At 42.2% G+C, this 20,931-nt stretch overlaps 1 protein-coding gene across 7 annotated transcripts in view; it reads right to left on the reverse strand.

Annotated features, from left to right (window-relative positions):
* The window catches only part of DAGLA (diacylglycerol lipase alpha), a 2,305,179-nt gene that overhangs the window by 170,766 nt on the left and 2,113,482 nt on the right, over positions 1 to 20,931 (reverse strand). For all 7 annotated transcript variants that reach the window (XM_044059505.1, XM_044059506.1, XM_044059501.1 and 4 more), the window contains one exon: positions 4,104 to 4,246. In XM_044059505.1, coding sequence (XP_043915440.1) covers positions 4,104 to 4,246 — 143 coding nt within the window. The remainder of the gene's footprint in view (positions 1 to 4,103; positions 4,247 to 20,931) is intronic.

A 20,931-nucleotide genomic window follows, 5' to 3' on the forward strand; every position in this document is an offset into this window, starting at 1 on the left:
CCTTTAGAGATGCCCACCTTCATAGGTAGGTACTATGCTATCTGCCCCAAAGGCATTTATAAGCCTATCCAGAATGTGTTGGCTTTCACCACCCCCTTAGATTAGTTCCCTGTGCCTCTGTCCAGCAGAGCCACTGAAGTGATCCCCGGGGTAAACTTTCTGTTTCCCATCCACTCATCAAGGTTTCTCTTGAAGAGTGTTAGCGAGGAGCTCTGCCTAATGTAGATTGGAATCTTGTTCCAATGCATGGGAAGTTGCTGGGACAGGAATCTTATCCCTCCAGGATGTCCTAGTTATTGTTGTGGTGAGGTTTAGATCTCTAGAGTGTGTGGCTCGAGGGGATATGGTTTTCTTTATATGGAGCATGTCCATCAATTCTGGGTTGGACATGGCCTTGTATGTCGGGCAGAGCTCACCTCTGAATAGGCAGTATGCAACCAAGTACAGCTGGAGTTTCTTCAGTCGAGCTGCATAGGGCATCTGTTTGAGGCCAGTGATCCTCTTGGTGAGGTACTTCTGTGGTCTTTCCAGCTGTTGCAGATGTCTTCTAAGGTACATACCAAATGGGGCATTGTACTCTATGATGGGTGTGATGAGTAGAGGGGCACAATGACCTCTTTTGATCTGGATGCTAACCCTTTTTGATTAGGTTGGGCCACATAGAAGGATTTTCTAACCACTTTGGCAATGTGATTATCAAAGGAGAGATTACAATCTACTTGGGTCCCCATATCCCTTATTACGTCTTCCGTATTTATGGGACTACCACCTATGTGGTAGTCTGTGGGTACTTTATTTTTTCCAAAGGGAATGACTATGCACTTTTTGGCATTTAGCTTTAGGCCATGATTTTGACACCAGGTACCCGTCTCAGTAAGACCCTTTTGGAGGATGTCTGTGTCAGCAGGAGAGTCAATTATAGCCCCTAGTTTGCAGTCGTCTGTGAACTTGGTCAGCCATAGTCCTTCTGTGCTTACCTGTACCTCTGAGAAGTATATGCCGAACAGGAGGGGTCCTAGGACTGAGCCCTGGGGAACGCCACTTTTAACTGGGTTTAGAGTCAGACCTAGCTCCCGCAACTCTCACCATGTGGGTTCTGTCCATGAGCCATTTGGCAACCCATCTTGAGATGTAGGGATTTATGTTCAGGCTGGGTGAGCTTATCTATAATACCAGAATGGGGAATGGTGTTGAAGGCCTTTGCGAGGTCTAGGTAGGCTGTGTGTACCACCTTTTCCTCATCTATAGCCTTGTTAACTGTCTCAAAGAAATCCACCAGATTTAGAAGGCATTATCTGCCCTTAAAGCTGAACTGGGTAGGGTCCAGTGTTTGGAGGCTCCCAATGTCTCTGTTAATGAGGTCCATGATGATGCGCTCCATAGCCTTGCAGACCAAGCTAGTCCAGTTTTAGGGCGATAGTTCCTGGGGTCTGTTGTGGCTCCACCTCTGTGGAGCGGATAACCGTTGCTGTGCACCACTCTATGGGTACATAGCCTGTGGAGAGGCTGAGTTTGAACAGTGTGTTTAGGTAAGGGGTTAGTTCATCTTTGAGCTCGTGTAGGACACAGCCTGGGACACTGTCCGGTCCCATTGATGCTGTGTTTTTGGCTTTGGGGAGGGCTGTTTTAATCTGAGTGTCTGTGATTTCAGGGCTCTACATTCTTCTGGTATGGTTATGGGCCCTTTGGGGGTGAAGTTTGCACTGAACCTGTCTGCCAGGATGTTGGCGATATCGGTCGGTTCAGTGTATTTTGTGCCATTCTGCACTAACTCCGGGCAGATCTGAGCATTGCCACTTAGATTCTTGACATAGCTAAAGAATGACTTGTGGTTATCTTTGGAATCCTTGGCAATTTTTCTTTTGAAGCTCGCCTTGGATAATTTTATGAGGGATCGTAGTTTCTTACTGATACTGATCAGGGATGTCTTCCCTTCTTGGGATTTTACTCTTTTCTGTACTAGTTTCCTCCTTCTATTGTATAGTTTGTTTACGGCAGGGGTCCACCAGACTGGTTTCCTTTTCTTGGAGGAGTAAGTCTTGGTTTTGCTTGGGATTGCACGATCCATGCATTTCTGTAGGTGCCCGTAGAATGCATTAGTAAAGGATTTTGCAGCTTGGACAGCATTATCCTTTAGCATGGGGGCTTTGAAACTTTCCACCTTGGTCTTAAGTAACCTGAAGTTTGCTTTTGAAAATTTTTTCATGGTGGTTTCCTTGTCCGGGGGTGGGGGCAGAATGTGGCTATCCAAAGTGATTTGTTTATGGTCAGATCTAACCAGCGAGGGGTTGACCTCCAGTGTGGAACACCAGTCTCCCATGTTGGTGATGACCAGGTCCAATATGTTGTCACCTCTGGTGGGAGTGTTGACCAGTTGATCCAGGGCGTTTGTGTTTATAAATTCTAGGAAATGTTGGGCAAGGGAGTTAGTACTTGAGTAGTTCTCCCAGTTAATGTTTGGGTAATTGAAATCACCCAATATTAGGGTGTTTGGTAGGACCTTTATGTTTCCCAGTGTTTCCATAAATGCAGAATGGGGGTCCTGGGACATGGTGAGTGACCTGTAGCATGCTACAATTTGAATTGCAGTCTTGCCCGTTGTTAGTTGCACGTGGATGATCTCTGAAGCATCGTGCTGCGCCACTAACCTGGAGGTGTGGGTATCCTTGATGAATATGGATACGCCCCTGCCTTTTGTATTTTGGTCCAGGTTCTGTGGCCGAAATGTATGGTATGAGTTGTAGCCTGCTAGTGGTGGGGTACTCTCTGGAGCCTTAAACCAGGTTTCTGTTACTGCACATATATTGATTTTCTCCATACTGAGGAGTGCCTCGAGTGCGTGCATTTTGAGGTTTAGACTTCTGGCATTGAGTAGCATTACCCTCAGTTTTTTTTTTACTTGTGCTATTTATGGCAGTGGGTTTGTATTTTGAGCCTTGCCTAAAAAAGGCACTATGGGGGTGGGAAGAGCCTTGTCTGGTATTCAAAAGCCTAAAGATGACAGGTGCAAGCTGTCTCTAGCGAAGCAGCTTGGCTTGTCGAGCATGTCATCCCAGGCGGACAGACACTGGATCCCCTTTGAATGGCACCAGAAACTTAACCAATTGTTGAAATTGATATTTTTTTCTTTATACTGTGGTATCATTCTTGGTGAGGGCACTCTTAACCAATCTTTCCTTCCTTTCATTTTTCATTTCTTGTCAAATGCCCTCTTATTCATACTGTGAATAAAAAAAGTTTAAAATGCAGTTACTTTGGTAAAATCATATTGGAAATTGCCTGCCAGCATATTTAGATGATTTACAAAAAATAAAATAAAATAAAAAAAAAATAAAAACTTTTGAAAAGTAACTAACAGTACTCAAAATTAAGAGAATTGTTTAAGGCTCCTAGCAGTGCTGATTATACATGGCTGTTTCACTGTGTTACACATCAGGCAGGGTTCCAGCAAACATGAATATGACATTAGCACTGGAATTTGGAGAAAAATGGCATAGCTGCTGAGAACTCCACCAGGGAAGAGAATGACACAAAAGTGGTAAAACCACAATGTTATTACCTACTGCTACTGTAACTTTCTCTAAAGTAAAACATCAGGGTTACTACTGCAATGTACCCTGTGCTTAGCAATTAAAGACCCAGTTATCAAAACTGAAAACACTGCTCTTCAATGATGTTTATATTTAAAATATCTATGTCTTATAACAAATTGAAATACCTCGAACTTGGGACTGCTGCATGCAGATCTTGTATAAAGGACAGCGGCACACAGCTGTTACTAACCATAGGCAGTCTTACATAATTTGTTCCTCAAGGGCATCCAGTAAAACAAGCCAAGATCTGTTCCCCTATTTTCAGACACTGATATTAGTAGCCAACCAATGAAAAGAAACCGAGAATACTTATGGAAAGATAGATGAAACAAAATCATACCACAAAGTGTTATACATTGGCACCAAACTACAATGCTCGCAATATTTCCACTCATAATCTAGGTGCAGAACCTCCTCCTTCTTATTAGTGGCATACAACATAAGGGAAAATCCATTTGTTTCCCATTTCAAGACACATATCCTGTGGACATAGTTGGAATGCTTCCTTACCTAAGTAGGCCCCCTGGTGGTGAGTATGCAAAACATTTTAGTGTTGGATACTGTGGTCGTAGCATAAATGAAAGGATTGCTGCTGTTCCTGCTCCTAAAGAGTGGCCAACTATAATCAAACCATAATGCTTTGTCCCTCGGCCCTGCAAAATAAAAAGTATAAAGATTAGTGAAAAAAGTTTTTTTTTTTTTTTTTTTTTTTTTTTTTTTTACACTTGCATGAGTATGTACTTCAGTGTTAAATATGCATGATCTCTATTAGTGGTGACTCAATGGTTTCATACTTACCAGTCCATCAGACAACAAGCTGTAATGTGGCAACTTGACTTCTCTCCTTTAGCATCAGTTTCCATTAGTGTTGCCCAAGGATAAACACACGGCCTTTTTTTTTAACATGTTCATCAATGTTTTATATACGGCTTCCAGTCTCACCTCTATTGACTCCACTCTTATCAGTCAAGACCCTATCTTCACTAAAAAAAATAACCCAGCAGGCTTTTTCAACTATTGAATTCTAGCTAGACAATTCACAACTCCTAAAATCCACCTAAAACTTTACACCTTAAATTTTCGTTTATTCAGTACACACACAAAATTAATATGGTTGTTTAAATTAGGCATCTTCATGGCATTCAGTATTGCTTGCCACTCATATTGTTAATTGTCCAGCGCATTCTTAGTATCACCACCCTTGATGTCAGATTCAATAGCATCTAAGACATAAAACATAAAATGTTTGAAACTAGTAATTTTTGTGATATGTCTGTATAATGCATTCTTGTTTTTCCTCTTCTTCTTCTTCTTAATGTCATGGCAAAGCTCATATTTTCTTGAACCGAGTCATCTAGTAGTCCTGCCTACATAAAATGCTTAGCAAGTTAGACACTCAGCAACATACACCACAAAAGTTGAAATACAATTACAATACTTTGAGGAAGCATAATTTGTACCAGCTTTTACACAAAAAATGTCTGTTGGAAATAACTTTACACTGTAAGTGTGACATGAATAAGCCCCCCTTGACTATAGTTTAATGACTATCCCCCATCTTGTGTCTGAATAACATGCTCTTAATATAACACTTCTTGTTAATAATAATCTGAGACTCCCCTACAAGTTCTTCTACAATTGGGTCTCCAGTCAAAATTCATCAATTATTTTTTGCTATTTCTTTAAGTATTGGAGTATCAGGGGTACAGGATAAAAACAAGCAGAATAGTGGTGTAAAATCTTACCATAATGATAGATGTCCTTCCCTTCACTGTTGCAGCATTCTTTACATGGGGAGATCCCTGCCGTTGGCCACCCGACATCAGCCAATATACAAAAGATTTAGTCTACTGTAAGGTGCGTGGTACATCGCACATAGGCTGCTATCATATGTTAGCCATAAAAGCAAAGCACGCACCGTCCTCAGAACTGAATGCCCCAGGAGGAATACCAGGCTAAGGAAAGTAGGGTATGAACATCCAAGGTAAAAAAAAACAAAAACCAGGGGGACAGAGGGAGGGACTGGAAAACTGCAGCAGTGAAGAGGATGACATCTATCGTTATAGTAAGATTTTACACAACTATTCTCTGTCCTTCTATTCATCTGTTGCAGTATTCTTTACATGAAGACAGTACAAAAGCTCATGAGGAGAGGATGAAGCAGTAGAGCTATCCAGAAAGCCATGGAGTATGGCTCTGTCAAAACCTGCTGTAGACTTAGATATGCTATCCAATTTGTAATGTTTGGTGAGGGCATGCACAGAGGTCCATGTAGCTGCTTCAAGAATAGAGATGGTATCTAGTCCCTTGCAGAACGTACCAGATGAATCTGCAGAGGCCTAGTTGAGTAAGCCTTTATGGGAGAGGAAAGGCTCTTTCTATATTTCACATCATAAAAAGTAACAGCCTTAGAAATCCAAGTAGAAATAGTCTGCTTGGAAACGAGCAATCCCAGAGCCCAGAGAAGATAGGAAACAAAAAGCTGGTTTTATTTCCTGATAGATTTTATTTAGACATGACTAAAGCTAAGTTTTCTATGCACATCCAGGGTGTGCAGCACCTTCTCAATCGAACCCTGGGGAGAAGGAAAGAAGTTAGGTAAACAAATGGACTGTGTGATAAGTCACCAACTGCCTTGTGCATAAAAAAAGGGTTGGCACGCAAGGATACCCTGTCTTTATGAAAAAACAAAAACGGAGGAGAGGCCATAAGGGCCTGGAGCTCAGACACTCATCTGGCTGAAGTTAAAGGTAGTGGTAGTTTAGTTTTCCAGGAGGAATATTGCAGCGAAGCTGATGAAGCTGTCTTGAAAGAGGGGAGAGTCAGCTTTTCCAGTACAAAATTAAACTCCCAGGGAGGAGGGATAGGTTTCCTGGGAGATCTAATGTGAAGGACGCCTTTAAGAAATTGTTCAGCCTCAAATCTGCTAGCTAGTGGGGGGATAAAGACAGACAGGCAAAGACAGATAATATGTTAGACTTCACAGAAGATTAAGCCAATCCAGCATTGAGCAATTCACCCAAATAAGATAGAACCAAGGAGACTTTCACTGATAGTGGGTCTTGATTTCATGACAGACACCAATGGGAAAATCTCTTCCGCTTGGATAAGTAAGATTTTCTGGTATTGGGTTTCTGGCCTCCTGCAGGACCCACAGCACATCCTCAGAGAACAGGTGTCTAAAAGGAATTAAAACCCTATCACTTGCAGAGTCAACTGAAGGGTAGACAAGTGGGGATGATGAGAGTTCATATGTCTCGTGTGTGAAGGTCCAACGTATGAGGTAACTTGTGGTGATTGCCCTTGGCTAAATGCAGGAGAAGAGGACACCAGTGCTGCCTTGGCCAAAAGGATGTCACCATCAACATTTTTGGTTATCCTGCTGAATTTTGAACAGGGCATTTGGAATGAGTGGAAGGGGAGGGAATGCATACAGAAACATCCCCTTCCAAGAGAATGCAAGGGCATCCACTTTCCAAACCAAAGAATGAGGAACTCTGGCACAAAATTGTGAAAGTTGTCTGTTCATAGGGGAGGCAAAGACATTTACTTGAGGTATACCCTACTAGTAGACAGTGGTCAGAAATGCATCCTTTTGAAGCATCCATTCATGGGACTGTACTAGGGACCTACTCAAGGTGTCTGCCACACAGTTTTGGCTGTATGGAATGTACACTGCCTGAAGAGTCACCTGATACTGGACTGCCAGCTCCCAAGCCTGAAGTGCCAGCCTGCATACTAGGTAGGAATTGGTCCTCCCCTGCCTGTTTACATACCACAGGGTCATCATATTGTCTGTGAACAGCTTTTGAGGTCCTGCGTGGAACAGAAGATGAAAGGTCTGAATGGCTAGTTGCAGTACCCTCATCTCCCTTACATTGATGTGTTCTCTTTGTTGACAGGGGGACCAGATTCCGTGTGCATTTAGGTTCTGGAAAGCTGCCCCCCAGCCCATATCTGAGGCATCTGTGAACAGCTCTTGAACTGAAGGCACAAGGTGCAAAGGGAGTCCTGGGTTGAGTGACACTTGTTGGACCCACAACTGGAGTTTTATCTACAGACAGGGAATGACAGGAATTCAGAACTTCAGAGGATGTGAATTCTGCATCCAAACTGACTTTAAGAACCACTGGAGTTTTCTTATGTGAAGTTTGGCCAGAGGTAGCATTGGAATGTTGGATGCTATGAAGCCCAAAACCCTGAGGAACACTCTGACTGAAATGCTTTGCAGAGGAAGAAGGTTTTGGAAATAGTAGGTACGGTCATGAGCCTTCTGAGGAGGAAGAGAGACCCTCATGAAGTCTATCTGTATCCTGCCCCCCAGGAAGATATGATCCTGAAAGAGGGTGAGAATGGACTTTTGTGTGCTTTACGGTGAATCCCAGCCTTAGTAGAAGAGAAATGGCAGAGAGGATATTTTGTTCCAAGATCTCTGGGGAGGTTTTCAGAAAGAGGAGATCGTCCAGGGAAGGGAAAATGTGGATGTAATGAAGCCTGCAGTAAGCAATCACAGGAGCTAGACATTTTGTGAAAACCTTCAGTGCAGTGGAGAAGCCAAAGGGCAAAGCAGAGAAATGAAAATGCCTGGAAGCTACACAGAAATGTAAAAACTTCCTGCAGTTGATGTGGATATGAATGTGCGTTTATGCATCTTTGATATTCAGGGAAGCCATGTAGGCTTGTAGCAGAATAAGGAGAAACAAGGTCTGAAGAGTTAACATACTGAAGGTGGATACTTTCAGGAAGTTGTTGAGATGAGAAAGGTTCCAGAATGAGTCTCCAAGGACCATCTTTTCTGGGTACTAGGAACATTCTGGCATAGAAACCTCTTCCCCTTTGGTCGTGAAGAAGCTCCAGAATGGTCCCTTGTCTCAGAAGGTTTAGCAGTACCTCTGGAAAGGAAGGAAGTTGTTCCCTTGGTGGCTGAGGGATGCCCCTGAAGGAAAGTAGGGAATCCCATACCAGAAAGTACCCTTTTTGATTGATAGAGACAACCAGGAGTCTTGAGTAATGCTTTCCCAGGCTGACAGAGATATGCGCTGGGAAAGAGGAATGTGGGCAAGGTGGTTTGGGTAGTCAGAGGGAACCAGGCTTGTCAAGAAAGGGCTGTTTCTGAGCTGGAGTTGCAGGGGAAGCCCTAGGCTGCTGAGGTGTCCTACCACCCTTTTTTGTTTTAGGTGGGGAGGGTGGGAGTGTCTACATACAAAAACAGGTTTAGCTGGATAATTCCTTTGAAACTTAGGCACTGGGGAAACAAAGATGTGTTTCAGTTCCTTACCCTTTTCCTACAGAGACTTAAAAAAGTTAGCAGCTGCAGGACCAAACAATGCAGAGTTGCCCAAAGGGGCATCCATAAGTTTAACTTCGATGTCATCTGGTAATGTCTGAAGTATTGACCAGGAAAATCTCCTTAAGACAGAGGCTGAGGCAGCTAACCTGCAGCATCATAGGTGCATTTGATGGTGTGTCAGGCTACCTGAGAGAAGGGTCCAATCAAGGACTCAGCCAAAGTCTTATTGTCTGAATCTGGCAACTCAGAAATGACCTGAGAGAGCTGAGACAGAAGCTCCAGGGCAAATTTAGGCACGCATGTTTGGTAATTAATGGCTCTAAATGTCAAGCTGTCTGAAGTGTACAGTTTCTTGCCTAGCCTTTCCAGGATCCTGCTACCCTTATCACTGGGAAGGAGAGTAGATGAAGGCAGTAACCTGGATGGTTTGTCTGAAGCCACTGAAATAACCAATGGGTCTGCTGAAGGACATCTGCATAGAAACTTTTAGTCCTCAGGTACCTTGTAAAATCAGCCAGGCTTCTTAAAGGCAGAAATTTGGGAATCTGAAGCCTGGGAAGCAGAGGCAAAGGCATCCAGAAATGCAGGCAACACAGGAGGAATAGCTGAAGGGCTAGGGGATTCCACCCGCAGAAGATCATAGCATCTCTTTTGTACTTCAGATACTTGGGTGCTATCCCATTTGAAATGATCCCTCATCTTCCATGGGTGAGTCCATACCACTGGAGTCCACTTCTGGGGAAGCATAATCTAAAGGGGAGGGGATCTGTGAGGAATAGGCCAGGGATTCATCTTCTGAAGATGCCTCTTCCATTGATGAAACCTCTTCCCTAACTCTTTTAAGTGGAGACGCAGTGCAGGGGAGCCAGTAGTGAAACACCCAAAGGAGACTTAAGAGCCATAATAGCCTTGAAAGGCCTTGAGTGAATTGTTGCCAATCATTTTGAGGGTCTTTTGGAGAGAACAAGTGTTTAGACTTCTGCTTTGTTTTAAGATGCAGGTCTGACCTATGTAATGTTGGAGGCCCAAACGTAGCCCTACATTCAATAATATCCAAGTAAATTTCCTCCCACACAAGGATCAGAGGTATCCCCCTAGGGCTTTTGGTAATCACGAGCCTCAGTTTCCCCTGTACATCTGAGAGACTCTGGGGACATGCCTGTGGTCAGATCCAAGGTAGCCTCAGCATCGGGTTTGGCCTGTGAATCAGAACCAGGAACCATAAATATGTCTGGGTTCTCATCCACCTCAGGAAAGACATCCATGGTAAGAGGCACAAGGTTCAAGCTTCTGCTTTTTGGCCTTCTGCTTCATAAGTGACTTGACCTTGGGCCCTGAGGAATCCTCCATTGTGCTTTTAGCTAGCAACTTTAAGCGCTAATTCTCCAAGTAAATAGCTAAGGAAGAAAGTCTACTCCTTCAGGTCTTTGGCACAAAGGCCTGGTAAAAGGGACAGGATTTGTAGTCGTGGGTAGGCGCTAAGCAGAACAAACACTGAAAATAGCTATTCCTATGTGGATTTTGTCTTCTACACTGGCAGTTGCCTTTTTTGGATGACATGAACTCTACCATAAAACAGTAGCAACAGAAAACAAAAATTCTGCAATGGGGCACCTATCTGAGAAAAAATGCTGGAAGACAGCAAATGACACAGGTGAGCAGAGTGATGTTCAGACTTTTGGCAGAGAAGTTCTGAGGATGTTGCGTGCATACGTTTTTATAGCCAACGTATGATAGCAGCCTAGGTGTGACATACCACGCACCTTACAGTAGACTAAAGTCTTCTGTATACTGGCTGACATCAGGTGGCCTGCAGTGGGGTCTCCTCCATGTAAAGAATATTGCAACAGATGAATAGAAGGACATCTATAGCATACTTTTTCCTTCTTCTTCTTAATCAAAGACACTACCCCCCTCCCACCTCACCCCCCCCCCCCGTTCTCACTATCCGCTTCAGTGAGGGGTTTGTATAAATGTCACCTCCCAACTATAATTTACTTTACCACTTCACCTAAAACCAAAGGGTAACCCCTCTTTTTAAACATATTTATCATTCTATATAATTCCATTTTAACATTCATGTCTTTGGTGGTAAGTCTACTGATAGTCATCATTTGACCTTTCACCAGGCTATCACAAAGATGTGAGTTATCCTACACAGGGGGAATTCCCTCTGGTATCTGATGTTTTTCTCTCTGCCAAATAACTGGCAAACGTGCTATTAAAAATAAGCTTGTTATATTGAATGCTCCTTTATTAACAGTCTCAAAGTACACAGATAATTATTTCTTTCTCATCTGCAGATCTGCAAGTGTTGAGTCAACCTTTGCAAAGTATCCCCTCCTCACTAGGAATGGAAAGATAGGGCTTCAGTTCTTACTAACAGACACAGCACTGCATACAGCATTGGATTAAGAGAAACCATGAAATCCTTACAGATATGAACAACTTTTTTCTTATCAGAATGATCACCAGCAACTGGTGTCTAAATGTACCCAATAAAGAAGATACACGTTTTTGGCTCTTTGGATGTTAGGACCTTGACTTTTTTTTTTTTTTTTTGCTTCTTTTATCCCCACTGCCTGTTGATCATTGAACTCCTCACAAAGAAGTTCTGTCATCTGTGCACTCCTCAGGGTTTTTAACCAAGTCCTAACTCCCAACACACTCTTGAATCACACCCTAGGAGATGGGAATGCAATGAGCATGTCTCGCACTGGACTGCCATTCGCTTTCATAAGGGGGCTCAAGCCAGCTTGACTACACTGCACCCCAACAGGGAATGTGCGTGCAGTTCCTATGGTCTCCACCATGGAGACTGTGTCTGTAGGTGAGACTTGCACTTGAGCAACAGCTGATTCCTCTCTCCCCCTAGGACGGGTGTAGCCATCCTCCCTGGCTGTACTGATAACCTGACCCACTAATTGAACTTGGGTAGCCTGGGCAGTGGGCAGAGCTTTATCTCTCTATGCTGCTGGTACAGACATGGCCTTAGGATTACTGACACCGATGCTAATATATCAAAGTGTGTTTGTTCACTGAAAATGACAAGTAACAGTTTTAAACAATTTATTTAAATCTTCCCTTGTGTTTATAAATGTACTTTTTTTGCAGTTTGCTGTTCCTTTAAATCTGCAGATTACAGAGTTTCATTATTACAATTTAGTAAAATGCGAATATAAATAATGTCAACATCTGCTTTCAGGATCAGCAAGCTGAAAGAAGCATACTTCTGTATCACGCATCTTCAAAAATTAGTGGAACTGAATCTGAAAAAGGGAGTTTAGCACTGGGAGTCTGCTTTTACTCTGTTGCTGGTAGAATACTAAATATTTTGCTGTGCTGTGGCTTCTATGATGGAGGTTATTTATTAAAGAACAGATGAAAAAGGACAACATTATTACAGGTTACTGTAGCAGTTGTCATCTGTCTGACAGGTTAAGGACAGACAAGCCATAACATTACAAAAAATGCTGTGAGGAAGCCCTATATTGCTTCAATCCATCAGAGCATCCATTCAGCTGGGTTACTAAAAATTGCCACTTCTGTCTAGACTGACTTGAACACAAACTGAATCAGAGTAAACAATAACAACCTCTGGCACTATCCTGCTGGTTGCATTTACTACAAGAACATTTCTGACATCCCAACTCCTGACTGTTCTTTAGTGCAACACCAGCTTTTAAAAGCTGTTATTGCATCTGCAATCAAACAAAGAGCAGTATAGTGCTCTGTGGGTAGTCCACACTGTAGCAAGCAGTTTGCTACAGCTTAAAAGTATAAATAAAAATTAAAATTAAAACTTTAAAACTAAAACCTGAGCCCTGTAGCACTAAACTGTAGTAACTACTTTCTACATTTGTAGCAAAAGAGAAAATATTTTTTTAACTAAAACCTGAAAATGCTGTAGTGCTCTGTTCAGAAGGAGGTGGGAGGGGGTTGGGGGAAGGCAATAGAAAGAGGAACAGGACATGACAGGCTCCTGGGGGGGGGGTTGTATCTGGGCAGGAGTAGCCTTTTTTTTCCCCATCTTTAATTGAATAGGTGTGTGTGTGTGTGTGTGTGTGTGTGTGTGTGTGTGTGTGTGTGTGTGTGTGTTTGTGGCGGGGGGGGGGGGGGGGTGATAGGTAGTAGGTCCTGAACTACAGTATTTTCTGCAGAGAATTTTTTTTCCTCTTCACTTAAAGAGACCGGAGTGCTAGTTATACTACCTATGCCTCTGGGCTGAGCAATCCAAGTGGCTAAAGGACTCCAGTCAGAGAAGACAGAAATATGCTGTGTTCAGCAGCGGCCTTAGGTCAACTGGTGCCCTAGGCAAAAGGGCTCCATGTCGCCCCCACCACACCACCCAGTGTCCCCATCCTCATCTACTTACACCAAATAAATACTGGAAAAGTGCCCTTGCTAGAGCGGCGCCCTAGGCAGTCACCTAGTTGGCCAATGCCTAAGGCCGCCTATGGTTGAGTTGTTCAAAGGTTTTACTTTAAATACAAGACTGGCTATCTTTTTGGTTACATTTATTTTTCAGCAAACTGTCTTTGGTGGAGCTGTAAGCAGCTTTAAAGAGGGTGGAAGAGTCAAACAGATCAATTGGTTTGGGCACCTACTGTGATTTGCAGCATCCTCAAAATACAGGACAGTACGGATCACAGACTGCACACCATGGCAGGGCTAGCCACTCAATTGTATAAAATGTGGTGCTAGGTGATTCGGTCATGTTGACTAATGTCACAAATATGAGCACAGACATGGGTATTTACCGATAAGTGGGTTGAAGACTAACTACCTCAACATATGCCAGGTACCCATTCTAACAGTGAGAGGGGTGTATATGCATCCACTGGCCAGTGTGTGCTTGCCATAAATCCCATAAGCCCTGGATCAATAAGCTACTGGCCAACCAGTGTCCAGTTACTCAGCTTGGGTTATCTGAGATAGAACCGTTGCATGAAAGCTGGTTATAAAACCAATCAATCTGCTAAACATAAAATAAGAATTGCTACCCTCACTGTAGATACACTGACAGGATGAGGCTTGGAAAGTGGATGATATGATGGTGAGGAGGCTGGACATCCTCTGTATCCAGGAGACAAGATGGAAGGGCAGTGCAGCAAAGTCGCTTGGCTTGGGATCCAGAGTTTTGTCCTTAGGAGGAGGACAGGCTAGAAATGGTGTGGGAATTGTGGTAAGGGAGAGGTTTCAGAAGACAGTGAGAGATGTCATCAGAATTAGTGACAGACTCATGGCAATCAGACTCCAGTGTAATGACAGAGCAGTATTCATACTCTCAGTTTATGCCTCAAAGCACGGACGTGATAGTGAGGGAATTGTGCATTCATACAGAAGTTGAATGAACTACTTGATAAAGTAGGACAAGAGGAATTGGTGTTGATAATGGGTGACCTGAATACACATATCTGGACAGACAGAAGAGGATATGAGGACTGCCTGGGTCCACTTGGGTGGGACAACAGGAATAAAGGAGGACAGGCCATTCTATACTTTTGTCTGGCAAATGGCTTGATGGTAGCCAACGCATGGTTCAGAAAGACAGACAGACACAAGATCACATACAAAAGTGGCCAACATGCAACTCATTTAGACTTCCTCCAAGTAAGGAAATGGCACTGTGGTAGAATCAGTGATTGCAAAATCATCCCCAGTGAAACAGACAGCATAAAGCATAAAGCACTGGTTGCCACAGTCAGCTGCAAGCAGTCGTCAGAGAAGGCTCTAAGGTCAAAACAAATCAGGTTGAAGACCTGGAAGTTGAATGGAGAGAAAGTATAACAGTTCAAGGAATTACCCAGGGCTCTAGCACCTCAAGAAGAAGTGGAAATAGGTGGAGTTGAAGAAGAATGACAGTGCCTCAAAACAGTATGTGTCCAAGCCAGGTATGGAAATAAGGTATATAAGGAAAGCTAGTGGTGGAATGCAGAAGTCCAGGAAGTCATCAAAAGAAAGGAGGAGTGCAAGAAAAAGTGGGAGATAGAAAAGACAGACCAGGCTAAGAAGAAATAAACGTAAACTAACAGAGGCTGAGAGAAAACTTGCAATAATAAAGAACAAGGCATCAAAAACAGTCTACCAACTTCTGAAAAATGATTCAGTGGACAGCACAAACAAACTCTATCAGGTTGCAAGACAAAGACAGAAAGATACAGAAGATAGTCAGACACCCCTTGTAAGGAATGCCAGCAACCACCTGCTCACCAATCCATAGGATATCAAAGGCAGATGGAAGGAGTACTTCCAGTAGCTTCTGAATGAAGAAAACCCCACAGAAGCTGTACCATCCCAGACACAGCCTATGGTGAGAGAAGAGGAGCAGCCAACCACAGAAGAAGTAAGACCAGTACTAAGGAAAATCAAGTCAGGGAAAGCAGCAGGCTCAGATTAGGTCACAGCAGCTATGATCAAGATGCTGGGTGAGACAGGGGGGAAATAGTCCCTGAGGGTGCTCATAGTAGTATGGAGAGAAAGGCATATCCTAAATGTCTGGAGAATAAGTGTACTAGCACCAGTGTTCAAGAACAAAGGGGACATTCACAGATCTGGGCAGTATAGAGGTATCAAACTACAATCACACTGCATGAAAGTTCTGGAGAGAGTGATTGATAAATGGATACACAGAGCAATAGAATGTAAGATGAGAAATGAGCAGTTAGTATTCAGATCAGGGTGCAGCACAACTGACCCGATGTTTACAGTGAGACAGATACTTGAGAAGAAGTTAGAAATGAGGAAAGAATCTAAATGGGCATTTGTAGAGAAGGTAAACAACAAGAGCCAAAGAAAGCTGATTTGGAAATTTCTGTGGTGATTCAAAGCACTTGAAATATTGGTAGAACTAGTGCAAGCTAAGAACAAGAACCCAATGACTCAAGCAGGAAACAGTGTTCGGTCTTACAGAGGGGTTCCCAGGGGGACTGGGTGTGCATCAGGGTTCATCTCTGAGCCACTGCTGTTCATACTTGCAATGAACTACATTAACAAACATGTCAGAGGGAGCAGAACAACAAAGTTGTATGTAGACAATGTGGCATTACAGGCAGACTCTGAACAAGAACTTCAGCAAAGGGTAGGAATCTTGATGAGTGGATGGGAGATCGTAGGTTTACCCCGGGTATCACTTCTGTGTCACTGTTAGACAGAGGCACAGTATACTAACCTCGAAAAAGGACATAGCAAAATTAATTTAAAATGGGTGGCGAAAGCCAAACATACTCTGGCTAGGCTTACAAATGCCCTAGGGCAGATAGCCTAGTATGAACCTATGAACCTATGAACTTCTAATGGCAGATAATGGGGGAAATCAGAAGAAGTTGAAAATCAAGAGACAAGGGAAAATAGTGGAGCAAGTTAATAGCTTCAAGTATCTGGAAAGGTTGGTTGAGGAGAAGGGAAGTTGGAATGAGGAGGTCAAAGGTAGAATCAGAGGGGTGATGGAGATGAAGTACCTGACATGGGTGGTAGGATGCAAAATGTGGGACAGACAAAGGAATGAAGACATAAGAGCAAAAGCCAAAGTAGCTCCAATTGCAGAAAAGGTCAAAGAAAACAGATTATGGTTGTTTGGGCACATGCAGGAAAGCAGAAGACAATCTGGTGAAGAAGATATGGGACAGACAGGAAGAAGACGAGAAAACGAGGGCATCCAGCAGAGTGAGACAAGACCTGAGACAGTAAAGCATGACTGTCAAAGAAGGTTGGACAGTAGCATTGAACAGAGAGATGGTGACAAGTGACACCACACCCTGAAAATGGGAAAAAGGGTGCTGCTGCTGATGATTTTTGTAAAAGTAGAAAAAGTTTATCTGTTACCAAGTTATTCAGATAATGGCTGCCATTCCCTAAAGGCACTGTTACACGTCAGTATCTGGAAAGGTTTTAAAAGAAGGGAGGGCACATTGAGGAGGAACCTGGCTCTACACAAGTAAGGCAGTAAGAGATAAACTGTTGGCATACAGTTTTATACAACTAGGAGTTTAAGGCCTGCCTGAGACTTTTCCTGAGAGGGCTATGTGAGCACAATGACAAATTAGGAAGATAAACTGTAAACCAGAGATGAGCACTTGTTACACCCTAGGTAGAAAGCATAACTTGCAAATTTTCTTAGGACTAGCTTATACAATTGCAAATACACTAATATGGAGAGCTGACATTGTGATATTTACATCACTAGCCAAGAATTCACCAATAAACAACTAATAAAGCTCAGTCAAGTGCATGTAATCGCAGTTGTTTCTTTCTTGTATCACAATACTTAGGTATTCAACACAAAACTACTATACTTCAGAGTTTTGTTCAGAAATTTGCAGTCTGTATTTATAAATTTAAGCTGGAACACAGGCTATTAAACTTAAGTCATAGCAGTATCAGTATTTTTTTTGTAAGAGGGGAAAGCGAGTTATATTAAATCAGAAGACAAAGACTTGTGAGCAAGACTACAAGCACAGACAATACTGGGTAGGAAGATGAAATAAAATAAAACATCTATTAGTATATAAAACAGGGAAAGAGGATACCAAAGAAGTTTAAGCAGCTTGATAGAAATCTATCATGAAAAACAAAAAAGACAAGGGGGAAGGAGCTGATCTAAGGCCGAAGTATATGGCCATAGCCTATAGGTGTGTTCTAATTAGCCTTGTACTCAGGTAAAAACAGCAGTAAAGCAGCTACCTAGCTGTTGTATCTCAGCTATCATTGAATGTATACTTTTTGTCAGTGGTCAATGCACTCTAAGTGTGATCTGTTAACTTCACTTGACACAATTAAACTATGTATGCATGCCTGGCAGCAGGCACAATCTAGTGTTCAAGTGCAAACAGCCATTAGTGGCTTTTCTCATGGAGCAAGAGTCATGGTGGAAATTACTCTGATGAGCAGCACTTTTACTTGGCTAACACCTGGTTAAATAAGTATATAAATGTATATGGAGATGGACAGATAAATAAGCAGGTACTTATCAGACAATACACAGCTGTAGATGAAAGAGCCCTTGCTTACTTTTTTTCTTTACTTCTTTTGATCATAGCTAAAGATATGGTTTGGATTAGTTTCATTACATCTGAAAGGCAATAAATGCCTTGGTTTTCGGGATCCAGATTCATTCAACAGGTCAGCAAAACAAAGAGAGGTTGAGATAAGTAAGCAGATGTTTGCCAGGATGGGTCATATAGGATGACACATGAGTCTGCATTTGACAGCAGTGTCTGATGATGTTGCCATACCAGACATATTACTGAGGCAAGCAGTGAGCTGGGGGAAAGCATAGCAGACTCAGTTACACGATGATGCAGTCTGCTGTGGAAGGAAGTAAATAATGTGGGCTGAGATGCTTTTATTATGACAGACAGAAAGGTGTTTTAAGAAAATCTTATGGGGCAAAGTTCAAAATCAGAAGGTTGTACTTTATGATCATATAACTGCATAATGTAGATCATATTGTGTGGAACTATTATGGAATAAGAAGGTATTGCAGTAATGACTGCTTAAAAATTAGAGGAGGTGCACATTTCAAGTTTAAGTTATGAACTGTAACTAAATGAGGTCTATTTGACCATTGGTAAAAATAGTGAATTACTTCTGGTTGCATCACAGAAGGCAGACAGCACAGTGCATTACCTGGATGACATTCTTTGAAAAGCTACTTCACACCAGTGCCAGCAGTCACGCAAAAGGTTTGAGAAAATATTTAGGGACGTAGAAGCCCCCTGGCAGCTGAGAAGGTGGAAGACCATTAATCAGGATACTCTTACTAGAGCTAGAAACAGGCAGCAGGGCAGACTTATGCCACCTACAAGAAAAATAGGTTAACCTGCTAAAATAAATCATTGTCAGGTTTAGGGTAAAGAGAAGACAATATGAAAAATGTTACAGGAATTAAAGGACTTGTTGGATTTTGCATGCGGAGTGATTCCTACAGACAAGTCATGTACGCACTGGCTAGTAGCTAAAGGGGCAGGGTCATATCATAGAGTTATGATAACTAGGAGTATGAAAAACAATTTAGAAGTGGAGCTGATGTTCATATGTTAATTCAGTGGGACAGCATTTTGGCAGCAAGTTAGCACTGGTGAGGAAGTAGGTACAAACACGCATAAATTCAAAATGTACCATTTCAACATAGGTTTTGTATTACAAGGTAATTATAGTTGTTTACAATTTGCATATTCTATTTCACAATGTCACAGATACACTAGAACTATAGTATGTGCAACTGTAATTGTATTAACATTTTAGTTTCTGCCTAACAAGAATAACATTACACTGTGACAGGTATGAGCTCGTATGTGTTATTTTCTACCTGATTAGAAATGTCATGTATGCCTCAAACACAGCTTGAAAATGGTCTAGAAGGATCGGTGCTCTACCTCAGTAAACAAATAGAAAGCAATAAATGAAAATAAAATAAATGCATAGACATAACTATTATTGGCATGGGGAGTACTTTACAGCAGGCTGGTTCAGTAGTAAGTGGCCAAGCGTAATTAGCAGCAAGGTTCACTTAATCCCTACAGACCTGGAGTTCTTCCCAGAGCTACATAAAAAAAAAAAACTGTCAGACAAGGTAGCATGGCTCAGGCTGGACATATGTTTAGTTCATACCATGTACAATAGCTGGGAAGGAAAGGGGTGATGGGTAGATTAATTAGGCATTTTATACTATGTTGCTTATATTGGAGCACAATCAGAACACAGTACATACAAGAATTATATAACTCATAAGCTGATTCTGTTTTCGCATTCACAGTGGATTTGGTTCAACAGACTAGCACTGGGAACAATACCAATGCCAGAGCAGGTAGAAATTCAATAATCCAATCAGTGGACATATAAGAATGGCAATTATATAATAACGGATCATTGCTATTCGAAAGGTAGTACACTGACTGGACAGCCCAACCAGCATAGCTATTGTAAAATGAGGATAGACCAATAGAAAAAAGTCCAACCACTGAAACAGCCAGACTTTCTATTGGTATAGGTTGACAGACAGAGCAAAATATGAGGAAAATCAGGTACATTCTGCAGAACTAAAGAATCAGAACTGCATCCGATTTTCCTTGTATTTCTGCAATGTCCCTTGGAAAATCTCTGCAGTTAAAAATAAATAAATAAATAAACAGCAACTGAGATTCTCTCTTCTCCGCTGTGTCCCCTGCACTGCACTGTACTGATGTCCTGTGCAAGCATGGGAACGTATGTCTCATATGCATGTGCAGTACATCAGTAAACATGAAATAATGTGGAGGAACACTACAGTGCTGTTACATAAAGACATTACTTAAGAAAGGTAAGCAGTTCCTTTTTTAAACAATGTCATTGTATAACAGTAATAACCCACTCTTGGATGTAGGTAACACAGGATTTAAGGATTTACCCATAGTCAGCCTCATTTCATCACTTAGGCTTCATTTTCATGATCAAATCACGCCAACCGTGGGGAAATTCTGTTATATCCATACCCACTTGTGAGTTACTGCTAAACTGATAAATAATGCCTGCAGTACAGGTATTTGAGTGGCTTGCAAAAAGTGATTACAGCACTTTATAGACATTAGGAAGGTGCAAGGTTGGCCAGTAATGAGACTCATTACAGTAAAGCAATGGAGACCTACATCTTGTAAATTCTGGAGGCAGGTTGGAGCAAGGGAAGGTAGGAAACTGCTGGCTGCACAAAGCTGGAGAGGGTACAGTCCACAAAAGCAAGTCTGATAAGATGCATATTAAACTTTGGGAAGGAGCTTCCCATACAACCCAGACAGAAGGTACCCAGTTGTCCTACATGCGAGCCTTATGGGACAAACTCCAAAAGGTATGTCATTATGAGAATGAGGTTTGATTTTTCAGAGCCTTGTATTTAACAGTCCTGTGTGGAACATTTAATTGATAAGAATTAGTGCAGTATAATGCTAAAAAGGAAAAAAAAACTATTGTTTTGAATAATCAGAACATGAAGTTGCAGACAATGAGTCATGCACAGATGGTTGGAAATAGTGCAACTAAATGGCTAGACAGGGCATGCTATAACCTTGCATCAAC

Source organism: Protopterus annectens, chromosome 17.part0 (genome assembly GCF_019279795.1).
Source record: "Protopterus annectens isolate FY-2018-M chromosome 17.part0, PAN1.0, whole genome shotgun sequence".
NCBI lineage: Eukaryota > Metazoa > Chordata > Ceratodontiformes > Protopteridae > Protopterus > Protopterus annectens.